The sequence below is a fragment of the Idiotropiscis lumnitzeri genome, chromosome 12 (genome assembly GCF_059441095.1).
Source record: "Idiotropiscis lumnitzeri isolate Australia: NSW breed Sydney's pygmy pipehorse chromosome 12, RoL_Ilum_1.0, whole genome shotgun sequence".
NCBI lineage: Eukaryota > Metazoa > Chordata > Actinopteri > Syngnathiformes > Syngnathidae > Idiotropiscis > Idiotropiscis lumnitzeri.
The window spans coordinates 21619790-21644732 of NC_142402.1; the positions used below are offsets into that span (position 1 = coordinate 21619790).

Sequence of the window (24943 nt, forward strand, 5' to 3'; positions counted from 1 at the left end):
TGACTTGACGGTCGTACATGATGAATGTGAAATATGGGGGGGGGAGGGGGAATGACTTCTGTGACCCGACACCAAGCTTCTACTTTATTTTTTGGGGGGTTATAACAAGAATAATGTTGGCACAACTTGAAGATATAAATTATTGACATTTATGGCAACAATATTGACGACAAAGCAAGCAAGTTATTCGCTCCCCAAAATGTACTGAGTTGCTTTCACTTAAATTTGTGTTGGGTGACAATACAAGCGACAGTCGTTTTACAAAATCGTATTTCTTTGTGAAATTGTGGAAACCAAACTTGAAATATTTTGTTGAATTGCCCAATTTAAGGGCAGCACAATGACGTCACATTTAAACTGTGCAAGGTGCAATTCTGGCTCCAGCACCGCCGCGACCCTCGTGAGGGGAAACGGAGCAGATCATGGATGGATGCTCAAAGGAAAATTTTATCCAAGTTTGTTGCTTTCTAAATTTGGAGTTCACCCAATTTTTTTTTTTTTTTACATCACATCTTTTGCCTACTTTGAATAGAGGCCGACAAGAAACCACTTTGTCCGAGGAAAAACAACCAACGAGAGACAGAAATTGTGACTTATCTGGCATAACATTTGACTCAAAAGCGTAACTTTAGCATTTCTCCGTGTTTTTCTGGAATAACAAGTTTAACACGTCACCGGGGTGCGCCTGCAACGGGCGCACTGACCACAAAGGTTTGAATTTGAATCTAATTCGAACAAAGTGTGGATTGTAGAAATACTTTGTCAGTGTTTTCTCAAGCATATCTTAAATTCTAAATCTTGTTGACTCGTCCTCAGGATCATTGTGGGGATGACCAACATGGTGCCGCCGAGCAAGCGCCACATGACCAACCCGTGGGCTTGTTCTCAAAGTATCATTGGGGATGGGACAATGTGATTTCCGAGCAGAGTTGTCAAAGTGATCATTTGAAAAATGGAAACATTTGCAGAGACTTACACAAATACAATATTGCGTCAATCCGTGGCCAAGAAGTCGCTTTCATCTTCAAAAGGTTGACGTATGTCACTGGAAGAACATTTCGATGTTTTGCTTGTCCGAACATATCACAAACATAGACAATCGAATAGAATCCAACTTGATTTATATTGCGAATTTCACAAAAGCTGGAGCTGCAACAAAGCGCTTTGATGAATACGAATATGTTCTGAATGGTAACAAATAAATATTTTTCCATCAATCAACCTCGTCTGTGCAGCCAACGGCAGAAACAATGAGCGCGTCCAACAATTGGACTTCTGTTGTCACCCAGCGTTGTTTTCTTTGTTCTGTTTTTTTTTTTTTTTTTTTCCATGACCACAATGGCTCGTCTCTTGCACTGCGACATTTCCACACGTGGGCCGCGAAGATCTTGTTGTTCTTCAATGTGGAATTCCCTTGAGGACAGCCTTTTTTGGACGGGCTCTCTCTTTATCTCGGTTATTGCACATCTCGTTTTTCTTTACTTCCTGCAGGTTGTCATTCTGAAAGCTCCACTTCCTTTTTTTAAATGAGGATATTGTCTTATTTGCCGTGGGAAGAATGAAAGCACCGGAGGGCTTGTTTTAATAGTTCACAAATTAGATCAATGCCCCCCCCCCCTTCCGATTAAAGTCAGGAAAAGGACCATTATGGAATGAGTCGAAAAGATCATCTGAGTCTACATTTTGGTGACGGGTGTGTTAAGAGCACTTTTCCTGTCTAGTGATGTCGCGTAACTCTGATCGATATTTTTTGACAGTCACAATTAATGTAACAAACGAGAATTAATCTGACTACAGTTACTTTGCAACGTCACAATTCCTTCGTCGCGTTGAATTGTATCGGCAGCAGAATAAGAATCGCATATTTTTCAATCCCAGTTTTCCCTCACGGGTGTACGTGAAACAAAACAAGGTGTATTCTGAATGTTCAATTTGCCATGACAATATTAACGGTTAAATATGTCAGGCTAAAACGCACTGCCTTAAAAAGTATTTGCGTTAAAATTGGAATGACTATTTATAAAAAAAGTAGCCATTTATGTTAAGTGAAATCCATGAAAACTATTTTTTTAATAAAAATTGGACTGTGCGTACCGGAGGACAAGAAAACACGAAGACGCATACTACCTAACAAAAAAAAATGAGAGAAAAAAAGGACTCCACAGGTTCATTACAATTTGTACCTTCTGCCATCTAGTGGAAGACGAGTTCGTTGTTCTGCTTGTCAATCAATTGCCGTCGTTTCTCAATCATATTTCTCCATTGACATAAATGGAAATGACATTTCTCCACTCCTGACTCCTCACACAAAAAAAACAAAGAGTAACAATATAGTTAAATCATTTCGTGTGCATCATTTCTATGTTTTCATCATTTTGAGTCGAGTGCAACCACTCCCATTTTTGGGCAAACCATATCCAGTGTCGACACATGTAGAAAAGAAAAAAGAAGAGATTATTATTTCTTTTCCCCGCATGAAGCGCGTCGGATAATGAATGGAAGAACGTAAAGATGGAAGGAGTTTACGCTGACTTTAGATGCGCACATGATACGCGCCACTAGATGGCGCACTCGTGATGGAAGTGCAGTATTGGATGATGAAGTGAATTGCGAGTTTGTCCTCAAAAGGCTTTTTGGGGAGACGTGTCGATTGACTTGACAATGGGAAAACAAGACCACATAAACAGCCAAAATGTCAGTAGTGGCAAAAGTACTCACAGTCTGATGAAGTTGGGATATTTGTGTCAAAGTAGAAATATTGAACTTAAACACGTAAACGTAAAAAGTACAAACTGACATCCAAAGTTGAATAAAACGATTTTTTTGTTTGCGTCATGAAATGCAAAGTATCAACGCTAACGGTTAGCACGTCTGCCTCCCACTTTTGCTTCTGGGTTCCGCTTTCCTTGTGAGGAGTTTGCATGTCTGTAACGGCAGGAATTCCGAACATAAAATCAAATCGAACAAGAACTGGCTCTTACAATGTCGACACACACATTCCAAAAAATGGATTGAAAACTTGTTGATTGGTGTGAATGTGTGTCAATTGTCATTTTCTGCGATGGGCTGACCTCTCACCCAAAGATCCGATCCCGCCCCCCCTCCTCTCTTTCTCTCTTTTGACCTACAGAATAAAATGTCTTGTATAATCGATGTGACTATTGCAGGACAAACGACGCGATTGCACATTTGTGTGAGTCACAAAGCCTTTCACACACTTCTAACTTGCAAGGTGGGATTGCCTGATGAGGAACACGATTGCTTCATGACCTGAGTGACTCACAGCTCATACATCCACACGCACGCACGCACGCACGCACGCACACGCACACACACACACACACACATGTCAAGGAACTCTAACTTGTTTCTTTACTGCATCTTTGTGTCTTGTTTTGGTTTGTGTGAGACGAATGTTGCGCATGCTGAAACTTGGCTGCCGGCGTTGAGAAATTCTGTTGGCTCTCTTTAAGTATATAATGGGCGTGTGTGTGCACGCGTGTGTGTGCGTGTGTGTGTGCGCGCACGTGTTTGTGCGTGTGGGTGTGTGTGAGTGTGTGTTGCACCATTTTTATTGAAGTGCCTTGAGCTCGGTTTGTTATTGTGTTCAAATGTGTGTTATTTGAAACTGCCGCAACATCGATGCTACTTTATTTAGCCGGTCGATGGCTTTTTGCTTTGTGGGTTAGCATGAAGCTAATAAACGATGTGGTTTGCTTAAAACTATGTGTGAATTTCTTTGTTTTGTGTTTCAGCTTCAGCGAGGAGTGGAAATAAAGAACGTCTAGCAACATTTCTAATTGCCTAAAGAAGCCACAAGAGGGTGGCAATGCACTACTTTTGTCTAAATGAAGCTGCAACTCATTTCAACTTGGGAGTTTTTAAGTGACTAACAGAGGATGGGTTGCAAGCCCGCGACAATTCGGGAGTTCACTGCACTCCGACGAGAACAAACACCGAGGGTCCAGCATGTCGTCAGATCTGAACCCCATCGAGCATTTTGTGGGGCACAAAGGTCTCTCACGTCCAGTAGCTCTGTGATATCGTCATGGAGTTTGCACTTTTGGTACTTTGGATGCTTAAAGATGAACACTTTGCGCCCAATTTGTGCTTTTGTTGCCAACCCTTTTCAGCGTTATTTGGAGGGAAAGCACATTCAAACTTTGTAAGCGACCGCGTGCAAAGCAATTGTTGCAGACAAACATGAAAGTTGATCAGAACATTTTTTTCATTTCAACATTTGATGTGATTTTTGTCGCGTGCAGCCGGTGGTGCAAAATACTCGTCGTGTAAATCAAATGAAATGTTTTCGTCTCGACTGTTTGTCGTGCTTCATTTGACTGTTTTGGTTCTTCTTTGATTGGACAGTCGCATGACGTGTCGCTTTCGCCGTTATTCAAGACCAAACATCTTCTCGTATTATCTTTTGCGCTTGCATTACAAAAGCACCCGGCAGCAACTGCTGTGGTGACGCCCGCCGTGGGAAAAAAAAAGAATTTGAAAAAGATTCACACGCCACGTCATGAGTGTCAAAGAAATGACTCTGACCCCGCTCGCTGATCCAAGGCAAAGTTTTCTCATGATAAGTCTGCTCCGAGGACTTTTCCATGAAAGTTTGGGTGGAACAAGATGACTTGATGGCCCAATTTGGAATGACTTGCATTTGGCAAGGTTGTTAAGCAAATTGTTGTTGTGTGTGGTGTGTCAAGTTGACAAGACTTTTCTTTTCGTTGAACAAGGACCTTTTAGAGAATTGTTTGATGTCGCGCGCCGTGAGAATGATTGATGGGAAACGTGTCGGGTCTTGCCTTCAACTACGTCTCGCTTTTTTTACACATTGAAAAATTCTCCGTCTCATCTGAAAAGATGCATGCAGCACAAGTAGGGACTTTTTTTCTGTTATCGGGAGCTCATTTTGCTTTTGGGGATTTGTCAGATCAAAAAGTTATCAAAGCGAAGGAAACGTCCAGTGTTTTTTTTCTTCTTCTTTTTCTTCACTGTACACAAAAGAGGGAAAATATTTTGTGTCCAGAGAAGATAGCCGTCAGTGGCAGTAAATGAGTTAAGTATCAAGAGTGAATCATTTAGTCGTAGTTGTGGCCAATCCAAATCTTTTTTTTAAAAAAAACATTCCATGCATTCCCCTCCTTGTTTGCAACCGTCTTAAAACGGTTTCCAAACCATTATTCCCCGCCAGTTGGTTTTAAAAGTTTACAGGCGGTCATTGAAGACATAAGTGCTGCGGAAAATGCCGTGTAAGCCTGACGAAGCTCATCGAGGCTCACCTGACGGAGCGAGGGGCGTGGCCACGGCAGCGCACCCGCGCTATAAATGAAAGCATGCCAAGAATTTCATGAACAACATCCAGACAAGATGGGCAGCGCCATGCTGGCGTCGAGCTCGCTCCTCTCCTCATTGCTCCTCGTGCTCTCCGCCTCCTCCACGCCCGGCGAGTGTCGGCCTCAACGGGCCTCGAGGCCAACGCTGGATGTGGACCACGAGAAGGTTCCGCTCGCGGAGGCGGTCAAGATGGGAATCCTCAGCTCCCTCGGCATGGACGAGAAGCCCGAAGTGACCCAAACGGCACCCGAGCGCGAGTTGAGGAGGATGTATGGGCTCTACTGGGAAAAACTGCGGGAGATGAGAAGAAATTCCAGCCAGCCCATAGAAGCGAGCGTGTCGACGGTACTTTTCCCAGCGACAGGTAAGCGCTGGCTTGATGAAGTGGGAGTAGGAAGGAATGTTTCGAGCCGCATTCATTCATGAAATCTTAACGAGCCGTAAAAAAATGAACAAAGAAAACGTGGCCGCTACGATCGGCATGTTTTTTTTTTAATGACATATTCACTTGCTTTTTTTTTTTTTTATACTTCTAACACCATTCCACTGTTTGAACTTTATTTATTGACCATCATTTTATTATTATTACAAGTGTGAAAGGATGTTTCATTTTGCTTTAGTATAGGATTTCCTTTTTTTTTTTTTTTGTTCTAACGTTGTTGTCTACACACCTTATAATGACTATAAAGGCTTTTTATTCTAGTATACTAAACTTTCTCAAAATGTGAGAGGCACACCTTAAAACTACAAAAAAATAGTCTGTTCAATGTGCCATGAGATTTTTTCAAAAGAAGTAGACCAAGTTATTTCATTTCAAAACTTCTACAACTATAAATGTGACCTGTTCTCTGCGTCCCACATTTTTAAAAAAAATATTCTTTTGAGAGGGGAAGTAAAAAAATAAACAATTGAGATCCGGTTGTACATCGACACACACACTTTGTTGAGGAGCTGTTCGGAATGATCCGTTCAAATTCAAACTCGTCTGAATCTGGACACACCTGCCACCTTTGAAGATGCCTCGAGTGGACCTCGAATAAAGTCAGATGTTGGAGTAACCCGACTGCTATTTGGAACGGTTGAGAAAGCCCTCCCAGTTTTGGCTTAAAAAAAGAAAAAAAATTCCCCATTTTGCTTCATTGTTGTTGTGTTCGCTTGGTCATGAGAGATGTTGTGTTTGCACCAAACGTACATTTGGGAATTATCGTCAAAAATGTGAACTTTGGTTCACAACAACTTATCCCCACTTGTGTTTGAGAGACAAGATGGAAGGAATTCTAAACCAGTCCAAGTCGCAGTCAGTGTTAACGCCAAAACTTCAGCTAGAAAGCAAAAAATGTCGGGAAAAGCTGACATTTATTTTGTTTATTTTTTGGACAACCCTCCGAAAATGTCCACTTTCAGTTGAGTCGGCTCGTGAAGCGTAAAAAAGGTTTGCACAAAAATCCGACCAAGTTGGGCGAGGCCTTTTTTTTATTTTTTTTTATTCCACTGTCCAAAATGCTATCTTTGCTCATCAGTCTTTTTGAAAAGCAAAAAATTCCACTTTCTTTCTTTTGTGGGGCCAGTGAAAGCACTTGAGGAGGAAAAGCCGTCGCTGTTGCCATCTGATCGACGCGTGCGGTGGTACCGAGCCGTCTTCCGGAAGAACCCAAACCTCCCCCGGGAGGCCATCCTAACTCGAGCCGAGCTGAAGCTTTCCAAGCGGACGCCAACCCGAGTCAAGTCTGACGTCAAAGTCAAGCGCGTGAAGATGCTCAACGCCACCGGATGGACTCCCACCGGCCCTCGTGCGGACGTGTCAAACACGCAAAACGTGACTATGGACATCGGCCCAAAAGTGGCCAAGTGGATCAGAACAGACGACGCCGACACGTCACTGGTGGTGGAAATCAAGGTCGGCGTGGGAGAAGACGAGCCGAGCGTCTCTCTGGAACTGGAATTGACGGCGCGGCGCCGGCTGCGCCGCTTCGACCGGGAGGACGAGTGCAACGAGCAAGGATGGTGCTGCCGCAAATCCGTCAAGGTGTCCTTCAAAGACATGGGCTGGTCCGATTGGATCGTGGCCCCGACCGAGTACACCATGCATTTGTGCGACGGCACGTGCCCGCACAACTACAAGCCGGCCAGCATGCACACGCAGGTCAAGTCTCGCCTGCACCAGATCCTGAAAGGCGGCTCGCCTCGGCCGTGCTGCGTGCCGGCCGCGTACGAGCCCATGGTCCTCATGTACTACGACGGCTGGGGCGAGTTGAAACTCTCACCTTTTAGTGACCTGATCGTCAGCAAATGTCATTGCGCCTGAAGCCGCCCACGGGAATGCGCTTTCCATGGTTTATTTATTGAAAGTTTTATTTATTTTCCCACCCCTAAACTATATTCAAGTCTCACGTGCTGCCGTTGTTACGGCCTTTTTATAAGGCAGTTTCCCAACCTTTTTTCTGAAAAGAAAAACAGCGGTGGGCGGTCGAGGCCTTCAAGACCTTCTCTGCTGGCCAAAGATCATCAAGAAATCATGATCCTATTCTTCACATTGATTTCATGTTCTCTCCTGGTGTTGAATTTGTAGGTGAGAGTTTTGAGCCAATCGGAATTGCGCTCGCTGGTGTTGCCAGGCGGATTTCGCACTACCAGCAGCGCAAAATGACTCAGCGCCTAAGATGCATAAATATTGGTATATTTTTGCAGAGGATAAAGAAAGTATGCCTGTGGGCATTTCGACATTGTCTGTCTACGTGGATCGCTCCACCGTTTTTGCTCCAATGTCGGTCACTCGAAGGCCGATGACAAAGTGACAGCGACGCTCTTCGGCGACCTGCCGTTGGTGTTTTTCATTTGCAGTTGGTGTCAAGTCACGCGAGGAACATTCTCAGGTTAATCGTTAATCACATTTTCTGTAAACGCGTCACTGCCGACGACGCACGAATCATCGGTGAGAAAAACAATTTAGGCTTCACGGCACCGCGGTTGGGAATCACTGCATAAAAGAACTTTTTCATTTGAGTGTAATTTATGTTGAAGGTACCGTCACATGACAAAGGTTTTGCCTTGTCATTCGTTTATTTATCCGTACTGACCTGTTGCACTTGAAGTCACATGATCAACAAGGACATTTCATGATAAACGAAAGGGAAATCAAAGTCGCTCCTCGGCGATGTTGTCGTCAAATCAGTCGAATGGTTTGTGAAGGTCGGGGTGTGTCCGCTTCTTGATAACTTGTTGCGTATCTCGTGGGAATGACCCTGACGCGGCTTCGACTGTAGCCTTGACCTTGGCGAGGGACGTCCGTGTTGCAAAAGGGAAAGTTTGAGTGGGAAATGCACCAAAAGTTCAGCACTTTTACTTTTAAACAACATTTTGCTCTTCAGCATAACAACAATATTTGGAAAGTGTTTTCATTTACCATCAAAAGTTTGAATATTTTGATGGGGAAAAAAAAATTGACGGGAGGTCCCGTTTTTTTGTTGTTCTATTTATAAACAATGTACATTAAAAGTGTCGGGCTTGCGTCCGCCTGCTGAAAGTAATTCAAGTCATTTGTTGTCATCTGTTTTTTCAAATCAAGAAATCAGAAAAGTAACTTTTCAAATCAAGTCATCAGACATTTTTCAAAGTATTTGTGGCAACACCGGCCGGCTATTAGACAAATAAAATGACAGCTTTGGTTGTATTTCAGATGTGTGCCAATAATTCCCTTTGCGGTTCTCACTCTCAGAGTGATTCATCAAAAAGAAAAAACAATTTTGCTCGCTGTGACGAAATTGTGTAAGGGCCCCAATAAGAGTTTCCCGAAAAATAGGCACTTACAAGAACAACAAAAATTATTTTTAAAAAAAAGCTCCCTTGGTCCACCATAAGCAACGTCTGTGCATTTTTTGCTCAAAGCGTCGTCCTCCAAAATTCCATCTGCATGAATTGATGCTTTGATGCAAATGCACCAATCAGAAGCTTAAAGAGCAGCAACAACTTTTAGATCACGTCGACGCATTTTGCATTTTGCTTTTTTTTTTAATGTGATAGTGAGCTCTTATCTATGAATCTGGGACAATATAAACGTCGTCATCTCGGGATTCGGGGAGAATGGCGAGGTTACACGCAGGATCATTGCTGTAGATTGCATCATTGGCTGAATCACACTGCAAGTACAAATCCTCAGCGGGGACGCAAGACGGCCTGCGGACAAACAATCAGCAGCAACGTAAATGTCAAAAGAAACAACAAACTCTTTTGTACAAATATTGGCAATGTTTTGATTCAAGTTCTATGTGAAGCGAGGCGGCCCAGAAGAGCCCCAGAAGCCTGTTAGCTCGCAAGCTAGGTGGTGGCTAGCGCGGCTAATCACAACTTTTCCAACTTAACGTTAGCTAGCTCTTTTCATATCACAGCTAGCGGTGGCTTTAAGCAAACATTTTTGCAGGGTTATGAAGCCATAAAAATTGAACACGGAGTCGCATCCAGGGCGGGAGTTGACAAATTCAGCGGCAATCCACAGCGAAGCCTCGCTTGATCAACTTTTAATCCTTCAAATTTGGCGGGCTTGTTCACAACACTTTGTGTCTCATTTAGAAGACTTTCACCGGAGTCTCTTTTTATTTATTTTTTTTATACGCTCTCCTTATTTACTTTGTCTACTTAAGTACCGAGAGTGACAACTTGAATGGATTTCCTTTCCACGAGTGAGTCATCAGCTGCTTAGTTTGACTAAAACACTCCTCAGAAGATGACATCTGGTCTAAAAGTAGCCCTTTTTCCTTTGAACAGAAGTAAGTCAAATGGGGAAATCGCATCACATGCCATGTTTCTTCATCCGTTTCCATTTTTGGGACAATACTTTCAGATGTCACACTTTCTGAATCAACATCATTGCGTAAGAAGAAAATGGCCCACCTGCTCTGAGGCCTGCCGCCACTTTTCCGGCCTGTCACGTTTTCATAGATGGGCGTATTCTCCACCGATTGGCTTCTGATCATACTGGAATAGTGATGCTCCATCTGCGGCGTCCTCGTGCAATCCCTTTTTGGGCTTTTCTTTTGACCCGGTAGAGGCAGAATCTCGTTGTTCTTGCAGAATTTGACCACGATGGTAACAGCGATGGCAAGCAGCATGAGAAAGAAGAGTGTGAGGCCCACACCGAGGCCTACAGGAGTGTGAGAAACTTCACATGCGGTGCCATTTGCAGCGACACAAGTGGAATTGAGACGCATGACCTGCAAATCCAAAATCCAAAATCCAAAATCAACACTGGCTCATCCGCTCCACAGGCGTCCAACTTGCCACCATTTTTCGGTGACCTCTGCTTCAACCTCATTTTAGAGCGTCAAAGGAACGATAAGAACAAAATGCTGAAATTTGAACTATAGTGAAGCATTTTTTTTGTAAAACACGTTATATACGTACTTTAGATGAGATATTGTATTGGTGGCCGCCGCTCAGTTCAAAGAAGTGTCATGTTTTCATGTGAACGCTATCTTGCAGTTTGGTGAAGGAGACTCTCCACGCTTTGCTTTTTAGACTGAGATACATGTATCTTTTATCATGTTACACAATTTTATTTTTTTTACATCATTTCTTGTTTCGTGCTTCCTAAAACCAGACGTGAGAGTGGTCAAGAATGATCAAATCAAACATTTGTCGCTCACGTTTTGATGACACTGTAGCTGCAGTTCACCAAGTAGAAGGTTTGTCTTGAACACAATAATGACAATGACAGGAATTATTTTAGACTTAACTTTTGTCCTTCTCATTTCCCTTCTTCTCATCACGACTCAAGTTCCCCCACGTAAATGTTTGCCTTCCTTAATCCTCATTTCATTTTACAGCATGCGCAATTAAATAGATGAATAAATTCAGTCATTACAATTTTGCGAGGACGAGCGTCACACTTTCTTCTTTTTCTTGGCCTGGTGATTGAAAAAAATAAAGAGCCATCTTACCGCTCAGGACGCCAACGTGGTGAATTGTGAGCAAAGTCAAGCAGTTTGTCGTCAAGCCTTGACACTTGCAACACACGAGTTCCTCTTTTCGGAGATCACGAAAGTGGGCGATGAAGAAAAAAGCTCTAATCAGATTTCCTGTAAGAGCGCTTCATGCAAATATCTGCTCACTCACACTCGCTTCTTCAAGTGTATCGTCACGTTTGGTGTATTTTACACACGAGTCACTCGATATTACAAATCCTAATTATGATGCTTTCAGGGGAAATGATATGCGTCTTTTTCACCCAAAGCAATGAAGCAGTTGAAGGGGCTGACTGATTGCCCGAGTGTGAGAATCGGCAACTCTGGATATTATCCTAATACAACTGAACCGGACTTCACGGAATCAGTCAGAATTCTCGAGCGTAAACCAGTGCAACATTACACCAAAAGATAAAGATAAAGATGTCCTTTATTAGTCCCACAATGGGGAAGTTTGAGGTGTTACCGCAGCAAAGATAGAGATATACCACATAATTGATACTTTAACATGCCTCTAGAGGGAGCCATTTTACTCCAAGTTGTGTACATCGAAACGTTGACAATCTCGATTCTATTTTATTCCTCATGCCTGTGAGAGTTGTGAATGTGAGTGTGATTGGTTGTTTTTTGGGGGGCGACCAGTCCTGGGTGTGTCTGTCAGTCGGGACAAGCCCGACCAAATTTTACGAATGTTTTTGAGCATCCAAGTTGGAATCCTTCCTCGATTGAAATCTTAACATTTCTTTTTGCTGTCGAGTAACGTCAACGACTGACAGAGTTTAAAAAAGAAGAGATATTAAATGTATGCAACATGTTTCTTCCTTGTCCATTAGAGCACTTCAAACTTTCCGTGGCACTCTTTGTCAACAATTTTCTTTGTTACGCTTTGCCCTTGAATCGCAGCTTTTCAACGTTGCCATGGTGACTTGGAATCAAATCCTATTGGCTTTGCTGGCAGGTGAGACAACTCAACTGTTGCTTGTCCTGTGAAAATAACCCCAAGGTGCAATTGTGCGACTTTTGTGTGAACGTGTCGGCTCAGGGCTTCCTTTGAGGTATTTGCAGAGGTGTCAAAATCATTCTCATCAAGTGAAAAAGCATATAAATGTAGGATCGCGTCATTTGAATACGACATAACCACAAAGGCCCCAGCATTTCATTTTCGTTTTGTATTTTTTTTTCATTTCAGAAAACTATTTTTCAAATGAGTTGTTGTGGAAAACAATGACAACCAAATAGAACAACTAAACTATTTTGCCATTCGCTTCGCTTAATCCAAGCTAACAAATAGTATCGTTTGTTGCGTCGTTACAAGCCGTAAGGCAACAGCTATAAGAACACAAACGGTGGAGCAACACATCAATGTGGACGATGTGACAATACCTTTTACTAATATTATTTTCCTGATCCTCAAAAAAATTAAGTAATTCTTAGTACTAGTATTAGTATTAAGCCTTTAGTCTTTGATCATATTTATTTTTTCTCATATCACAATGACTTTATTTTTTACAATATTATACCTTTATTTATGTATCATTTGAAGTTTTTAATTTAAAAGGGTGACTTGAATCTTGGAAAATTGCAGATTTTTTCTTTGTAATGTACAATTTTAGGAAAATAGCCTCTGTCAAATTTAGGATAAACATTTACGCTCCTGTATTTTAATATTTGTCATTATAGTGGTAGTTGGAGAGCCAGGTACTTTTTTGGAAGGTACTTGGTGTTTAAAATTCAAGAATTACTGTTGTCAAAACTTTTTAAAACACGTTAAACACAAAGCCCCAATTACGTTCTTCTTGGGACTAATAAGTCTTTATAGCATTTGCAAACACGTGACAACGACAACAATGATCAAAGATTATTGAAATGACGTAACGTTCAAACTATGTATTTAACAAGTGGATGGTGCAAAAAAAAAGTGAATTCGATCGATTCCGCAGTCCAGATGTGGGGTGCGCCTCCTCTACTCCAGTCCCGTCAGGCGACAGATGCTCATATCACGTGTGAAGTCTGCCGTTTTTAGGAGAATCAAACCGAAAGTATTCACATTTTGTTTATAAAATAAAAGCATACAATTTGTTCCCACGAAACGTTTCCATGCATCTCTCAACCCATCCATTGTGGAAATAAGCACGTTTTCATTTCATCTGTTAGATTTGGGTTGCTTAGAGAAAAGTCGACAGATTTTAGGGTGAAAGAACGACATTTTGGGTACTTTTTTTTTTTTTTTTAAGAATTGCTGTTAGATATAAAAATAGGTCAAATTCCACCCGAATTGTATGTAAGGGTTCAATCAATAACTATTTGCCAAACTATCGTACCCCACACACTTTTTCCTTTGGTATGGTCCCCTAACCGGAAGTGATTTACCTTGACTCTGTCTAACTTGCCGCTCGGCATTGTCGGCAAGCGGCGCGGCAGAACAGCGAAACATGGCGACTCCGAACAATCCGCGGAAATTCAGCGAGAAGATTGCTTTACATAACCAGAAGCAGGCACAAGACACGGCGGCGTTCGAGGAAGTCATGAAAGACCTCAGCATTACTCGGGCTGCCCGGGTAAGGACGCCAATTTTCCGCCTCCTCACTTGTGTTGGTTTGTTGTGCTTGGAGCGAGGAAGCAGGAAAACAAAAACAAGCGACCAAAGCTAACACATGGCAAGAAACATTCAGCGTGTGTACAACTGTCAAGTAGTGAGGCGATGGCAGAAACGAGAGGTATAAGTTGATTTGATTTTTGTCCCACGCAAGTGGGAGCGAAGGGGCGTGCGAGGGGCGTGTAAGTGGTGTCTTGACTTACGAGTTGAATTCGTTCGTTGGACAGGCTCGTGACTCAATATAAGCAGAGACGCTATTCATCCGTTCCACCTGCTCCCAAAGCACCTCAAATGTGATGCTCAGTGTTTTTTAATGACGAAAAATAGCAACGTGCAGTAGGACTGAACAATTAATCGAGTTCAAATCGACATCACAATGTAATGTAGTAGAATGCAAAGGCTGTAATGTGTGGGGAAACAACAAATAAATTAAAAAAAAAACTGTTTCATAGTTCCCGGGCATCTGAAGACACGTATCTGAGGTAGTTTGTGGTTGTGGAGTATGGAAAGGCGTGTTTGTACTGCAGTTTTGTGAGCTGACGCGTTCTGTGACGTGTGCACACGCCGCACGATTGACAGCCTCACACCAAAGATGAATCTTGGCAGATTATGTGGATTTTTAAACCACATAAAGCATACTGGCCTCCAGAATAAATCCCTTGAATGTCGGCCTGAAACTCGTTGAGCCTACACATATTTATGATCGCGTTTAGTTTATGCTTGAGCATGTGATGTAGAAACAAAAAAACAATTGTGTTTTGTGACAATATTGTTTTGAACTGACATGTGATTTACTTTGTGTTTTTGTCAAAGACATACATAAATAACAATAATTTCAATGAAATATTTTAAGACCAAAGTTGCTTTAAGTGGCGCAGGAAATGTTCCCACTTTTTTTCTTGATGATTTCCATGACCATAAAAAGTCTACACACCCCTGTTCAAATGCCAAGTTTTTCTGATCTTAAGAATAAGACCAATATAAATCATTTGAAATCTTTTTTTTCATTAATGTGACAAAAAATCAATCTTTTCAAGAAGGGAAGTGAAATAAATGATTGAGATATTGTGGTTGCATAAGTCTGCAAACCCTCTTCTAACTGGGATGTGCTTGTGGTTCCCAACTTCAAACGAATGTCAAACGGGACTCATCACACCGTTAACGTGTCTCCGATTAACCTCAAATAAAATTCTGATGTTCTAGTAGGCTTTCCTGACCTTTTAAATGACTCGGCCACAGCGAACGTCACAGCTCACCTGTTTTCTCGGCTCGATGACGTGATATTGGAAATGTTAGCCGAGGGGGCGCTTTGACTTCATTTTTATTCGCCAGCAGGAGGCAGTGCTGCCTCCTTGGATGGCTAAAAAGCGGCGGCTTGTTCTGCAACCTTAAATGCAATCTTAACCGTGTTTTGACTTGTGGGAGCGCATGGAACATTTTTTGCAGAAAAAATGTGCACTTGAATTTGGAATGTCACCCAAATATTTTGGGTCCGAGGTGTGTTTAGATTTTTCTGGCTTTTTATGCAACCTTTGTTCACCAGATGAAGTCATGCAAGACATGTCCTCACTTGTCTGCCGTCGCCGTGTTTTTGCGTTTTCCGTTTTACTGTAACTTCTTTTTCTGCTAGTCTGACAGTTAAATGTTTGTTTTCCTCAAATAGTTCTAATTCTGTTTCCATTCATTCCATGACCGTTTTTTTTTTTGTTTTTTTTTTATGAAGGAGATGTTTGTGTTCTGCATTAAAAGTTCCACTCCAATGGGGATGGCCTATAAATCTTTACGACTTGAACCATGCCCGCCCACTGGCCCCGCCCACCTCAGTGTCGACTAGTCATGTTGGTCATAAATCGCGCCGCAACGAACCAGATGTAACATGCGACATCAGTTCATGACGATTTAGGCTGTTCTTATTTTTTCTTTTTTTTTCAGCGTCTTGCGTAAAACAACAATAACTGTTTCGTTTGAAACTAAACAGCACATCATTCTATGTCAGAGCTATTTGGCAATACGTTAGAATAGCGTGACAAAAATTGACTTGAATTGTTACTGCAGTCCTGGAACTTTTCTGACTTCCCCTGAAGCGCTCAAATTTGATTTTGTACGTTTTTTGTTGCGAGTTTACTGCCTAATAAACGATTTGAACGACATAAAGTCTCCGATTGGAACTGGAGTGATTATTCTGATTTTTGCATTGCCTAACGTGAGATCGAAGGAGAAAATTGCTTTGAGCTGATCTGGCGTCCCCGATGGGAAAGGGAACCGGATCCCATTTTGAACAAAAATCATCGGAGCGCTTTTGGGGCTGCGCTTTCGCATCACATGATCATTAGTTTCGATTTCAGTCCGTTTATTTATTTTTGTGCTTCCAGCTGAAGTTGGAGACGACTCAGCATTTGCATTTGGGGCCGAATTGCGGGCAGTGCCATGGAGGATCGTTACCGGATGTCAATCAGATTGCAAACAGCGCGGCAGAGTTTTCTTTTCAGGTCCGCTTCTTCGGTTTTCATGAAATCAATCAATTCATTCATAGAGAGAGCGAGAACCCGGAATATCGACTCCGTTTCTTCCTTTTGCTGTCTTCAGAATCCCGAGATGGACGAGAACCGGTCATGGCGACACCGCGGCTTGGTGGACCGCGTCTACCGCAAGCGACTCACTTCTCCCCATCGGAACCCGCTCACGCTCGACAAACATGGACGCCACATATCCTTTGTGTCTTTGCTCCATCGCAAAGTTATTTGCGGAACGTCACGTGTCTCCTTTTTTTTATTCTTCTCCGTGTTGACCGAACGAGAGCGCGGTTTATTTTCTTAACCTTGGGCGTCACGTCGGCAGCTGTCCGTATGGCGCGGCATATTTGTCACCGCCACCTGATAGCAGCTGGAGGAGGTAAGCGGCTCTCGGCGTGATCGCGGGTCCTCCTTTGTGGTAAATCCCTCCACGTTGCCTCTCTCGGGTTTTTCTCAAATTGACAGACGACGGACAATGATTGACACTTTGAACAAAAAGCACTTTAAAAGAGGACGAGGATTTAAATGCTCTGTAAATGGATTCCAAGGGAACTGTATTCAACTCATTTACTGCCATTGACGGCAAAAGACGTCATTTTTTTTTCTGCTCGTGAATGCGTTAACAATTGTGCTGTGGTGGATTTCAAAGCAAATCAATAAATCAAAACACCCGTTCAGCGATTGTTTTTGCGTCGGTGTTGCAGGACAAACTCGGACTCAGCACTTCACCGGCAGGCCTCCTTCTCGGGCGGATCAGAGGAGCTCCACGCCAAGCGAGGTACACGCGACTCCAATGATTGACGACAACATTTTTGGATCAGAAATAAACTTGACAAAATCATCTTACGGGATCTACTAGATATACGCCCTGCTTTTATTTCTTTGACTTTTTTTTGGTGGACAAAATTGGCCGCAGGCAACACATTGATGCCACTTGCTCTTGAGAATATCGAATGAACAAAGATGTGCCTTCTCAGGATCTCAATCGGTCAAACGGGACGTTGAGGACGACGTGCAAACACAGAATTGGGAGTGCAAAAAGGTGTCGGGTCCACATTTTGTATTTCTCATCAATTTGAATGGAACCAAGCGCTACATGATCTGTTCTCCTTTCAGGATGTTTCCAGATCCAAATCGTACGAAGTTCCTGGAATTCAGTGAGTTCGGGGGCTTGTTTTCAGGATTTTGTGGCGGGGAGGATGCACGGGAAAGGGAACAAAATACAAACGAATCTTTTAAATTGCTGGTTGATCTTGATTTCAGTCCAACTTTTTTTTTTCCCGCCAGCATATTTCCATCACCAGAGCAGCATCTCCAAGCGGTTGCTCACGGCACCGGTGGTTCTCTGCCCGACCTGTCAAACATTCAGTTCCCTCCTCCGCTGTCCACGCTGCTCGATTCCGACGATGCGGCGGCGGCCCTCGCGCTCTCCTTCTGCTCTTCCAGCAACCGCGCGCAGATGTTGGATAAAGCGCGAGGTAGCCAAACAATCAGCACTGCTCATCATAAAACCTTTCACATCTTTGACATTTTCTTTTGGATTCCGATTCCGTTTTCATGCCGTTGTTTTTTTGTGCGCTGGGTAGGAGTGAACGCCTCTCAGTCCACCGTAACCATGGAGACGCTGCCTGGGCAGGACAACACGGATCCTCTGGTTCTTTACGCCAGAGACGTTCGCCAGCAGCAGAACTTGCGCAACTCGCCGACATCGGTACCGCCCCCTCTCTCTCAGGTACGCACGACAACGCTCGTCACCGTGTTGATTGCTACTTTGACCCGCAAGTCGTTTGTTCCGTGTCATTTTTCGTGATGTTTTTATTTCCGAAAAAAATCTTTGTCTTTGGCTGTTTACAGGTTGCACTCGACGCTATGAACCTTGATGAGCAGTTGTCCCAGTTTGCCTTCTTTAACGGGCCTCCGTCAGCCCAGACGCACCAGAACCAGCCTGTGAGTTTCTTGTTGGGGTTTTGTCGCATCGTGACCGGCGTGCCGATCGCTGAGTGTGACGTGAAACGACCTGAAGTTTTTTTTTTCCCAGCAAAGGGATGCGGTACAATTGCGGAAGCTGCCGGAATCTTGACTTTTAATCTGGACTAGACCAAGAGGACTAGAACGAGATATTTCTCTACGCTAGTTCGATGAAGAAAAGGATGAGCAAGCCTCCATGTTCCATCTCGGCTTCACTGAAACGTGACCGGCAAGTTTTTTGGAATGACTCAAAACTTATCCTCTTGTATCAGGCCTGCCCACTCCAACAACACTGCAGTCGGGTGGAATCGTCCGCCAATCCATCTCCTACCTCCCCTATATCCAACCGAGACTTCTCACTGGGAGGTTCGCCTCAAGTAAGGGCGTGTCAATCAACAGCTGCAGGCAGGCCAGCTGTGTTAAACACCTTCCGTCCTTTTCATCCGTCCCTGGCATTGTGGCTGTCGTAGTGCGTGGCTGCCCCCTAGCGGCGATGTTGATTATGACGGCAGATTTGGGCAAAAGGAATTTTTTGGGTTGAGGAAATGATCCAATTACTTGCTGCTGCTTTGTCCGAATGCAAAATTTCAAGACAATTTGCTTGTCTAGAAGGAAGCTGATTTTTCATTTGGAATTCTGCTTCTTCATTCTTAGTTCCGTGTACTATTAATTACTACTAATTCGTATTACAACGTTCATCTTAAAAACACACATCGATTTAAACGAAATTGCTCATATTTTTTTCCTTCTCACTGTCCATTTGATTCTCTTAATAATGAAAATAAAATATCTGACGCCAAAGTAGTAATCAATTCATACAAAGGTTGTTGGTGTGTATCAAACAAACGTGTTTGCATTGAATTGCTTCATGTGTGTGTACTCTTTTGTTATATTCTTCTTCTTCACTTGACGCAAGCGTCTGAGCTGCTGACTTTTGCACATTTTGCTTGTTGTCGTTTCTTTAAGTATTCGACTCAACTAATTCTATCTGCATTTTTTTTTTAATTGTTGCAGCACAACTCCATACTGGGCAGTGTGTTTGCAGACTTTTACGACCGGCAGCTTGTGTCCATTCAGGCCAGCGCTCTCTCTCAACAGGTATGCTGCGTCAATAAGTGAACGTGAAGAGAAGCGGCGCACTGCTGTGTCGTCTCATCCTTTTTTTTTTTTTTTTTGTGGTTGCCAGCTGGAGCAGTTCAACATTTTGGAAACGCCCGCTGGCTGCGGCAGCTTCAACAACAACAACCAGACCTCCGCGCTCAACCGCTTGTCTGCTGGCCACCGCAACCTCCAGGGCTCTCAGCGGCTCGGCTACGGTCGTCATGGCAACATCCCCAACATCATTCTCACAGGTCATGTCGCAAAATAAGAAAGATTGAGAAATACACCCAAGTTTTAGAGTGGCTTTTAGCTTCTTATTTGTTTACGTTTAATCACAAACTACTACTAGTACTCCAATTCAACGGATATTGTGCTACTCCTTCTGTGAGCGTGCCTCAGACATTTGGACGTCTTATATTACCGACGTAAGAGTTTAAAACGACTATTTTCGGCGTACATGAGCTGCTACACCGTTTGTGTTCAAATACCGTTGCTTAAAGGGTTGTAACGATGATGTCCGTTCGCCCATCTATGGCATTTGGCACGGCTTGTTAACATTAAGCGAAATGGACTCAAGGCAACGAAAGCGACGCGGTTCTTGTCTTTTATTTTTCTCGTCCAGTTGCGTGACTTAAGTCTTTTGCGACGACTTTGCGCAAAACAGACAAACGAGGCGCTTGACTTTTGTGTGTTTGGCTCCTGCTCAGTGAGTGGCGAGTCTCCTCCCGGGCTGCATCGTGACCCGGCGGACTCCCTGTCATCGGATGTCAGCTTGGATGCGGACGACCATTTCCCGCTGGATGACCTCAAAATGGACCCCCTGACACTTGATGGCCCGCACATGCTCACTGACCCGGCCACGGAGGACGCCTTTCGATTGGATCGCCTCTGACGACATCGCTTACGCGCCAACTTGCCGCAACTTGACTTCCACGAGGAAACTTTTTTTAAAGACAGCAGCCCACTTGCCATCTTGGAAAGTGGCAACATCCGAAAAGGCTCAAGGTACAAATTGTGTTTGCGGTTGCGCCAATGACCCGCCTTTTGAACCATTTCAAATAATCGAGTTGTGATCGTTTGGCAAAAGGTTCACCACAGGTGAAAGGTCAAACGGACAAAACGCTGTCCAGGAAAAGCGGCGGCGCACTTTGGCGACGTGAAATGAGCGATGCCCCAAAGATCACAACCTCGGTCCGTCCATTTTGTATCGCACTTATTTTCAGGGTCGCGCGTGAGCTGAAGCCGACTTTGGCCCAGCCTCCTCTACATCGATTGACGTCATTTGATTGTGACGGATCAAGAATAAATGTGAGGATTGTTATATTGTCGCTCTACGTGTGTTGCTGCACATTTTGTGTTCAAATGGCCGTATCAAAGCGCTCGGGTCTAAAATTGAAAACGGTGCCAACAACGGTTTGTATCTCAAAGCGCTCTTAAGTTGGGTCACTCGTATGGCAAGGCGCCGCTGGACTCGTCAACTTGTCAACAAAGCGTTCTTAAAGCGAAAATAAACAATCATGTCAATTCAAATGCACAGACGAGACATATTTTGATGGTTTTGGTGCAATTTCATGAATGAGGTCAAATTGTGAAAAATGTAAAAAAATAAATAAATAATGGTGAAAGTTGTGAAGGAATGCCACGGCAAATTTGTTGACATGGTGACCATTTCGGCATCACTTTTTAAAATGTCTTCTTGTCTTTGCATATTTCACCATTTTTCTCATGCATTGTGTAAAAGAAATTGCCTGACTCCGAGTTTATCTTGGAAATATCACGTTTGAAAGTTTTGCACGAGTCTTCTTGTTTTAGCGATTGTAATCATTTTGCAATTGCATGGCTGACTGGAGTCTGACTTTTTTTTTTGTATTTCCTCCCTGTTGGTTTGAACAATCTTTTCATTTGTCTCAAGAGAGTCGTCTGTTTTACTTTTAAGTTAAAAAAAAAAAAAAATCATCAGTCACTCAGTTGCGGCGCCGTTTGTTGGTACGCCGTGTCGCGTGTCGTACGATACGTGCTTTCTTCTTTTACTTTGTCGCAGTCAATCTGACTTGCTTTGTGTTTTATGTAATGTGCTGGCAAAGTCACAAAAACGCGATGAAATAACATCCTGCGATGACGTAAACATTATTGATGGCGAGACGGACGTCTTTGTACGTCCATTTTTTCTTTTGAGCTCAAACTGCACTCGTTCTCATTCAGCTCTTGCGGGTAGAAGATGACAATTCCAAATGTTTCTCGTATGCCGCCTACATTGTGTTGTGTTTTGATGTACATACAGCTCTCACTCTTGCAAACCAAACCCTTTCAAATGACTCCAATTATTTTTCTCCTGTGTTTTATTACAAGTGACTTGTCAAATTGGACCAAATGCATCAACGTTGGCTATTGCTTGTTTTATATGCACTTTGTGTATTTTTGTTTTTCGTGTGACAGCTACTGTCTTTGTGTCTTTGCAATGATGTGTACATTAAATTTAAAAGAGGAATACACACATATATGCATATAAATATGCTCAGTTATAGGCATAATTCTTGGGTCGATAAAACCATATTGAAACATATCCATTTCTTTCATCACACGTACTGCACATCCGAATGATTGGCTTATTGACTAAAACTAATGAAATCTTTTTGAAAAGGTTGAGGCGCCCCCCCCTTCAGACAACAGCTCCATCAAAGTCTGCATGTCTTGGCGACACATCACACACAAGGAACGCGAGTACTGCATGCACTGTTCGACATAAAGCAAGAAAGACTTGCGTAAATGCACATTTAGCGTGGTTGTCTTCGCCCAAGCGGACACAAACAAACGTTAAACAGTCATCAATCATATGCATTTCAAAGACGCATGCTACGATTCTGACGCCATTAAAAAAAAATACTATCCTGCTAAATGATAAAAACGAACACAATTCAGTTTTTATGCCTTGTAAGAAAATGTAGAAAATCGTAAATGTCTAAAAAGAAAAAGAGAAAGCGAAATTCACTTCAATTGTCCTGTCATGTGGCGTTTCAGATTTGTCTTTGGCGCCCTCTGTCGGAAGGTTGCGATAAAAGGGGAAAAAAATCGCCTTCATGCCAATGAATAAGGTCAGAAAAAAATGATCATATAGGCAATTTGCGATTTATGAAATAAAACTGAATTACATCGTGGCCACCGAGTGTGTGACTGTTGTGTTGCTTTATAATGATGAAAAAAAAAAGTGACATAAACACGAGAAAAGTTGTTCATTAAAAAGGAGGTTGCTGTGATGGACCAAGCTGGAAAATGATGACCACATAATCATTTTGTTGTGATTTCTGTGACATGGTGGCAACATTTGTAGCATGAGTTATTCTTAATAATCAAGTGTTACTGTATCAATAAATGGATTGGTTTGAAGACAAAGATGATAAATGTTCAACCTGCCAAGCAGAAATGTTTCTAATTCCACGTCGCCTCTGAATCCTCTCAGCTGCCTGAGGTCTTAGCGCTCGGCTTCTGCTTGCAAATATTCTGATCAGTTGTCAACAAACATGGGATGGGCTTTTTTTTATTTACCAGAGGTGGATATGACAAAATATTTTCAGTAAAGAACCTGAATTCAAAGCAAACTGGTCAGCGCGAGGCCTCGAGGTGCGCGTGCACGTGCACGTGCACGTGCATGCTAGCGTGTAGCAAATGTTGTTGACAGCGCCTTCGTTGTCCGATAAGTTCTTCCTCGGTATGGTGGTTTCTTTTTCAAATTAAAAATAAAGCAAGAGTAATTTCTTGCCACTCCTCCAGGAGACAAATTAGTGCTTGCACTTTTACGAGTCTCTTTTTTTTTTTGACAACTTTCACGAGTTGCCTGAGGAAAACAAAATGTGACTATTTTCTGATCCAGTTTAAAATCACCCAGCATCTTGAAGTTCAACTTTGAGACTCTTGCAAAGGCAAGTGGGACCTCAAATTGTCGCTTTGGTTTTCTTTTCACTAAAGCCGAAGACGTTCAAGGTCACCCAGACTTGAACGTCTTCAAGACACACTGCAATTTCAAGGAAAATACATGTTTCTTCCTCAGCGGTACAAAATCGGACTTTCGGCAGCCTAGAAATGGGAGGAAATTCCCTGCGTTCTCGAGATGGAAGCCAATCCAAATAGAAGAGCGGTGGCCCTAAAATGGAATCGTGCGGTACCCCAAAAGTCAGGGCAGCCGAGCAGGACTCACAAAAACTTTAGTTCCGTCTGACAGATTGGATCTTTACCAATATTGCCCAACGGGGCCCCTAAAATTTGGGGGTCCCACATTTTCCAACGCAGTTTACTTGACAGGACAAGACCAAGCATCTGAACTCCGACTGAGTACGGGGTGTGACTTGAGTTTTTTTTTTTTGTCCCACCTGAAGGACCAGAATTTGTACTTCTGCTTTTTATGTGCCTTTCTTTTTCAAAATGATCTATATTTCTACTTAAGCACAAAGTGTGAGGACTTTTTTGAAGAAAAAGAAGTCAAATTAGTACTAGCACATTTACTACCCGAATTCTCTATTTTACACGAGTATCTGTACAGAATGTGGCCATTTTTTAGCAGCCCTAAAAGAGTTCCAGCAGCACTTCTACTTTTTTTCGGACACAAATATATGTACTTCTTTATTTGTCTAGCTTAAGAACAAAAGTGCTTTTTTGACACCTGTAAATGAATCGAATCAGTACTTATTTTACTGAAGTCTGTTTTTTTTTTTACCAAAGTATCTGTACTTGTACTCGAGTACAGTGTGTATATTTTGCCACCTCGGAAGCAGATTAATGAATACTCCATTTTTTTTCTATCTTATTTTTTTCCACATCTGTACTTATTCTGTACTCAAGTAGAGAATGTGCATATTTTTGGCCCCTCGAAACGGAAGGCCTCGCATTTGTACTTCAAATTTTAGTCTTTCTATACAAGTATCTGTATTTGTACTTAAGTACAGAGTGTGAGTACCTTTTTGCCACCTATGAAGGAGTCAAATCGGCACTTCAACGAGTCTCTTTTTTTTTTTACCTATGTATCTGCACATTCTACTCAAGTACAGCAAGTGAGGACTTTTTTTTGCCACTTTTGAAGGCTTTAATTAATTCTTCAAGTTTTTAGTAACTTTTTTACACCCGTAGCCATCTGTACTCGTGGTTAAGTAAACAATGTGCATATTTTAACCCCATCTGAAGGATTCAGATTAGAATTTCTAATTTTAGAAGCTGTATTTCGACTCGAGTAGAGCAAGTGAGTATTTTTTTGGCCCCCTCTAAGTACAAAATATATTTGCCTACAATTTTTATGTTTTTCTTCTCGCAAAGAACTTTTGAACATGTTCAAAATGTGATGGCAAGAAAACTGTTTACAACTATTTAGGAATGTCTGTCAAACGTCCTTGCAAATTGTTTGCAACATTGACCGAGCAGAGCAAAAATAAAATATTTCTGATCTAAATGACAAACCTTGGCCGCTCGGTGAGATAAAGGCT

At 42.6% G+C, this 24943-nt stretch overlaps 3 protein-coding genes across 6 annotated transcripts; 2 read left to right on the forward strand and 1 right to left on the reverse strand.

Moving 5' to 3' along the window:
• The first annotated feature begins 5372 nt into the window (after window positions 1-5372).
• gdf15 (Growth differentiation factor-15) lies at window positions 5373-8867 on the forward strand. Its single transcript, XM_088310261.1, has 2 exons — window positions 5373-5704; window positions 6909-8867. Exons 1-2 carry the CDS (start codon window positions 5374-5376, stop codon window positions 7643-7645), a joined length of 1068 nt encoding a protein of 355 aa, XP_088166387.1. The 5' UTR covers window position 5373; the 3' UTR covers window positions 7646-8867.
• Window positions 8382-11357, reverse strand: LOC148326520 (uncharacterized). 2 transcript variants are annotated; one of them, XM_088310262.1, is made up of 3 exons: window positions 11274-11357; window positions 10228-10547; window positions 8382-9513 (listed from the first exon to the last, which is right to left on the reverse strand). In XM_088310262.1, the coding sequence occupies exons 2-3, from the start codon at window positions 10542-10544 to the stop codon at window positions 9372-9374; spliced, it is 459 nt and encodes a 152-aa protein (XP_088166388.1). In that variant the 5' UTR covers window positions 10545-10547; window positions 11274-11357; the 3' UTR covers window positions 8382-9371. The 2 variants fall into 2 exon arrangements, with proteins under 2 accessions (XP_088166388.1, XP_088166389.1); XM_088310263.1 differs by having other exon boundaries at window positions 11198-11295.
• A 2334-nt stretch (window positions 11358-13691) lies between these two features.
• crtc1a (CREB regulated transcription coactivator 1a) lies at window positions 13692-22630 on the forward strand. 3 transcript variants are annotated; one of them, XM_088311914.1, is made up of 14 exons: window positions 13692-13855; window positions 16266-16382; window positions 16480-16596; window positions 16721-16785; window positions 17111-17184; window positions 17384-17448; window positions 17523-17563; window positions 17694-17884; window positions 17993-18138; window positions 18261-18353; window positions 18647-18751; window positions 19389-19472; window positions 19561-19726; window positions 20183-22630. In XM_088311914.1, the coding sequence occupies exons 1-14, from the start codon at window positions 13730-13732 to the stop codon at window positions 20365-20367; spliced, it is 1575 nt and encodes a 524-aa protein (XP_088168040.1). In that variant the 5' UTR covers window positions 13692-13729; the 3' UTR covers window positions 20368-22630. The 3 variants fall into 3 exon arrangements, with proteins under 3 accessions (XP_088168040.1, XP_088168042.1, XP_088168043.1); XM_088311916.1 differs by lacking the exon at window positions 18647-18751; XM_088311917.1 differs by lacking the exon at window positions 16266-16382.
• Window positions 22631-24943: the final 2313 nt, after the last annotated feature.

What these genes read in the sequence shown, in the direction of transcription:
- gdf15 (XM_088310261.1), top strand. Translation starts at nt 5,374, where the DNA reads ATGGGCAGCGCCATGCTGGCGTCGAGCTCGCTCCTCTCCTCATTGCTC. An exon ending in GGTACTTTTCCCAGCGACAG is followed by an intron (nt 5,705 to 6,908) that starts GTAAGCGCTGGC and finishes TTGTGGGGCCAG; the next exon opens with TGAAAGCACTTGAGGAGGAA.
- LOC148326520 (XM_088310262.1), bottom strand. Translation starts at nt 10,544, where the DNA reads ATGCGTCTCAATTCCACTTGTGTCGCTGCAAATGGCACCGCATGTGAA. An exon ending in GGCGGCAGGCCTCAGAGCAG is followed by an intron (nt 9,514 to 10,227) that starts GTGGGCCATTTT and finishes GTTTGTCCGCAG; the next exon opens with GCCGTCTTGCGTCCCCGCTG.
- crtc1a (XM_088311914.1), top strand. Translation starts at nt 13,730, where the DNA reads ATGGCGACTCCGAACAATCCGCGGAAATTCAGCGAGAAGATTGCTTTA. An exon ending in GGAGCTCCACGCCAAGCGAG is followed by an intron (nt 17,185 to 17,383) that starts GTACACGCGACT and finishes GTGCCTTCTCAG; the next exon opens with GATCTCAATCGGTCAAACGG. An exon ending in AGACGCACCAGAACCAGCCT is followed by an intron (nt 18,354 to 18,646) that starts GTGAGTTTCTTG and finishes CTCTTGTATCAG; the next exon opens with GCCTGCCCACTCCAACAACA.